The sequence below is a fragment of the Dendroctonus ponderosae genome, unplaced genomic scaffold (genome assembly GCF_020466585.1).
Source record: "Dendroctonus ponderosae isolate FM_Combo_2020 unplaced genomic scaffold, Dpon_F_20191213v2 Dpon_F_20191213_4, whole genome shotgun sequence".
Taxonomy (NCBI): Eukaryota; Metazoa; Arthropoda; class Insecta; order Coleoptera; family Curculionidae; genus Dendroctonus; species Dendroctonus ponderosae.
The window spans coordinates 1,728,153-1,732,164 of record NW_026018611.1 but is presented as its reverse complement, the minus strand read 5'-3'; the positions used below and the strand labels follow the sequence as shown (position 1 = coordinate 1,732,164).

Below are 4,012 nucleotides of genomic sequence, written 5' to 3'. Positions count from 1 at the left end.
TTATTCCATTGAATTTTATGGCAATTATCAAATGCATGTTGACAAATTTGTGATTTATGATATTCTCTGTTTTTTATGTATGATTGGTGTTCTTTGAGTCTTTTGTGTAATGGTCTTGACGTTTCTCCTATATAAAATTTATTGCATTCGCAAGGAATTTTATAAATTACATTTTTTATGTTTTCAATTATATCATGAGGTTTTGTTGCTGAAATTTTACTTCTAATTGTATTTTCAGTTTTGAAGATAGTCCTAATATCAAATTTTTTACCTACTCGTTTAATTTGATCTGAAAGTCCTGGAATAAATGGAATGAAAAGGTTCGTAATAGGTTTATTTTGATTTTGTTTGTTCGTGGGAATTCAATTTCGTTAAAACATTTTTCAATAAAAAAATTTGGAGAATTATTGAAATTCAGAATTTCTTTTATAAATTGTTTTTCTTTGGAAAAATTTATAAAAAACGATAGCAGTTAATAGCTAGAGATAAATTAGTGTTCCTCTTCAGACTTTATAACGAAAATGAAGATAAACAGAAGTGATTTCCGTTTCAGTATTATTGAGTTTACCATTAATACCGTTTAACTTTTAAGTTCACATGTATCGTTTTTTGCATTCTTGAGTGGAAATATAAAGTTTCTTGGAAAAATTAACTTTGACTTAAATCGTGATTTTTTTCCAAAAAAGTCATGTGATTGAAATCACTTGAAAAAAATCAAGCCAACCCTGGTAGGGGGCGAAGCCCTCGAAGCAGAAGAACGTGTTACCTGGTGTGGTCCATGCGGGGCGCCAACACCAACAGCAGATCATTGAGAAGCAGCGGCTTGTAATCCAGGTAGAACTGGATGGCCCGATAGTAGAGCTCGATGTTGGCCACCTTGGTGATGATGTCTTTAAAGTGGCCCTCGCGCCACGCCTCCGTCGGGTGCGCCATCATGGCCAGCACCGCGTTGTCGTACTCTTCGTATTTGTCGTAGAGGAACACCAGCTCGGCCCACAGATGGGCCTGCTCAGCAGCCCTTAGAACCTATCCAGAGAGAAAAAAAGGCTCAGCCTCGACAACTCACTATGTGTGGCCTGATGCCGTTTACCTTGGGGATATTGACCCGCGACCAGAACAGCTCCAAGTGCTCGCGCATTTTCGCCGGCTTGTACTTGGAGTAGAGGATGGCCAGCTCAGTGAACATGCCCATGTGGGCTCTTTCCAGGCCCAAAGCCGCCTCTAGCAGGCCTGCAACCAGCCAATGATCGATCGGAAAACACGCCAAACCTCCACTTACCGATCAGCTCCTCGAAGTAGCCCCGATCCTGATAGTAGTCGATCAGGTCTTGGAGCTCATCGGCATGGACCACGATGTGCATCCCGCACATCTGCGCCAGACGGAATTCTTCCGCATCCACACACGCGAAGCAAACTTCCTTCCAAGTGCGGGTGCTGTTCGCCTTCCGGGCACTGTCCACCGCACCCTGCAGAAGCAACATTGGCAACCCCCATCTTCCATCTGCTCGCGCTTCCAACTCACCTGGAACTCCTTGAGGTGCACCAGAGTGATGGCCAGTCGCGCAAAGTTCGAAACGTTGTTGTAGAGCAGCTTCGCTGCATCGTACATGCCGTCATCGAAACAGCGGTCGCCTATCTTCTGAATGTCTGCATGGTTCGGCCCGGAAATGAACTCCTCCAAGTCGGCCAGTCTTCCGGTGCGCGCATAGGCGTAGATCAGCTCCGATTCGATGTAGCTGGAAAGGCTAGAGCTAGAACTTAAGGGGGCATTTGCACGCCACAGTTTTATATAGAGGTGATGAGTTTAAGTACTAGAGGGTAGAGCGAAATACTGTGTAAGCGCGCACTGGATCGCATCGGACGGGCGGAACGAATGGGAATGAAAAGTTTGCCCGATTTTAAAGAACCCCGTTTGGGGGCGATTTCCATGAACTTTTGAGGATTTTTAGGTTCAACTCGCTTCTATGGACTGTGCAGTTCAACAAATCTGCTCTTAGACCAAAATTTGCAGATAGTTCGGTTTCTTGACCGATTTCAAATAATTGCAGGATGGTTGATTTTTCTTGGGAATTCGGTCTGGGCAGTGGTGAAGAAAAAGAAAAACTGTTTTAGCTACCAGGCTTTCGGCAATTTACTGTCGCCTTTCTCAGGGCATCAAGTTTATGAAGCATTTAAAGTGTCTGCATTTTCATTTAGTTTGGCGCAAAGTTGCCATAAACCCAGCAAAAAAGCGACTATTTCCGTAAAAGCGATTAAATCAAGTGCAGATCTTAAACATTCGAGTTGGCCACCCACATTAGAGCCCAGATTTGACCCTCACAAAGTGCGGTTTGGAGAATGCGTTTGCGCCCAATTTTCTTGGAGTTTTTGACTACTTTTGAAAACCAGTCCCTAAACGAATGTTGGCGTGTTCTCTAATAAGATGCGAAGTAATCGAAAACTGCCGAAAAAATGTTTTTTCGAACTTTGTCACGCTCAAAACTGAATTATTTCAAGCGATGGAGGTGTCAAGTTGGAACGTAGCAACGCGCCGACCATCGGGCATCTCTTATAGACCCCGTTGGGTGCGAGAGAGAGAACCGATGTTTGCCACGTTCCTGAATGAAAAAATGAGTTTCATTAAAATGATTCGATTCGGATGGCGTGCGGTTTTCAGCTTGAACTTGCGGTGGTGACGCGTTCTAAGCATCCCATTGCACTTAAGCGATCAAATCGTTAAGGGAAAAGCGAATTTTTCACCTGCAATTACTTCAGCGGGTTTGTGAAGGACTTAAAGTGTCGGTTTTTTTAATTTAGTTGGGCGCAAAGTTGTCGTAAATCCAGTAAAAAAGTGGCTATTTCCGTAAAAACGATTAAACGGCGCAAATATTTCAGATTGGGAGGGATTTAACCGAAAAAGTCTATTAGTTCAACATGCTGCAATGCTGAAAATGAAAAAAACTATTAGTTTTTTGGCAAATTCTTTCAACTGATTTTTTTCCATTTCCCTCGCGTTTTAGGAACGCCAGCTAACATTTTGTTTTTTTTTCGCGATTAGAGGTTTCGTTAGGGAGCAAACGAAGAAAACTGATGTTTAAGGGCAATGTTGCAGAGCCTTCCTTAGCGTCAGTAAATTTGGAATAAATCTCTAAAGTTTCGAAAAAATACGTGTTGATTTCGGAAAAGTTATCTAAAAAACCCAGCTAAAATCGAGTCAAAAATTATCTGTTTTTTCCGATCTTCTCGCAAACTTTTCGACAGAAGTTTTCCTATTGTCTTCAACCACATGCGCTTAACAATTCATCGAGAGTGATTTTCTTCAATTAAAAATCGCGTTAAGGAGCAAAGACAGAAAAACGATTTTTTTGTGAATTTAAGACAGATTTCGCCGACGGCTACGGAGGTCGAATTTAATCGCTACAGTTTCGAAAAAAATCGCCCCAATTGCGAAAATTTGTGCAGATACGGGGAAAAGTGACAAAAAAATCCAGCCACTAGTTTGTATGATGGTTAATGTCAAAAATAATGAGTTTTTGACCATTTCCTCGAAAAAGACTTTTTAGAACACCGCAAAAAAAACCAAAAAAAGTCAAAAACTTTCAGTTTGGCATAGTTTTTGGAAAATTTTTCACTTACAAGAAAAATCAACCATCCTGCAAGAATTTGCAGAGTTAAAAAACACGTTTCCGGGCGATTTTTTCCATATTTTAACGCCTATCACATAAAACAATACTTACACACTTTTCAATATGTTTCTGTCCGCTTAAAGGCTTGCAAACGCTGAGTGGAACTAAACAAAATAAGTCACAACGACAACTAATCAAAATAAGTGTCAAATTTGATTCGTTAAAGTGTAGTTATAATTTAGCCGCCAGTGGGCGTTTTGGACTTTTGAACTCGCTAGTGTCACGGTGTCACTTTGCAGTGCACGAAAATATGTTTCGGTGTATTTTTCCACCATCATCAGTTTTTATGTGTAGCGTTGTTGCTGCTTTAAGCCTTGGCATGCATTTTCTTGCTCGGCAAAAAATGC

The 4,012-nt window shown here is 41.3% G+C and overlaps 1 protein-coding gene across 4 annotated transcripts in view; it reads right to left on the bottom strand.

The window, feature by feature from the left end:
- LOC109542945 (clathrin heavy chain) overlaps positions 1-4,012 on the bottom strand; it is a 13,432-nt gene that overhangs the window by 2,848 nt on the left and 6,572 nt on the right. For 2 of the 4 annotated variants that reach the window (XM_048665885.1, XM_048665882.1), the window contains 4 exons: positions 1,523-1,736; positions 1,280-1,466; positions 1,091-1,230; positions 767-1,026 (listed from right to left, as the gene is read on the bottom strand). In XM_048665885.1, coding sequence (XP_048521842.1) covers positions 767-1,026; positions 1,091-1,230; positions 1,280-1,466; positions 1,523-1,736 — 801 coding nt within the window. Of the gene's footprint in view, positions 1-766; positions 1,027-1,090; positions 1,231-1,279; positions 1,467-1,522; positions 1,758-4,012 lie in introns of all 4 variants that reach the window. The other 2 variants (XM_048665883.1, XM_048665884.1) reach the window with 2 other exon arrangements.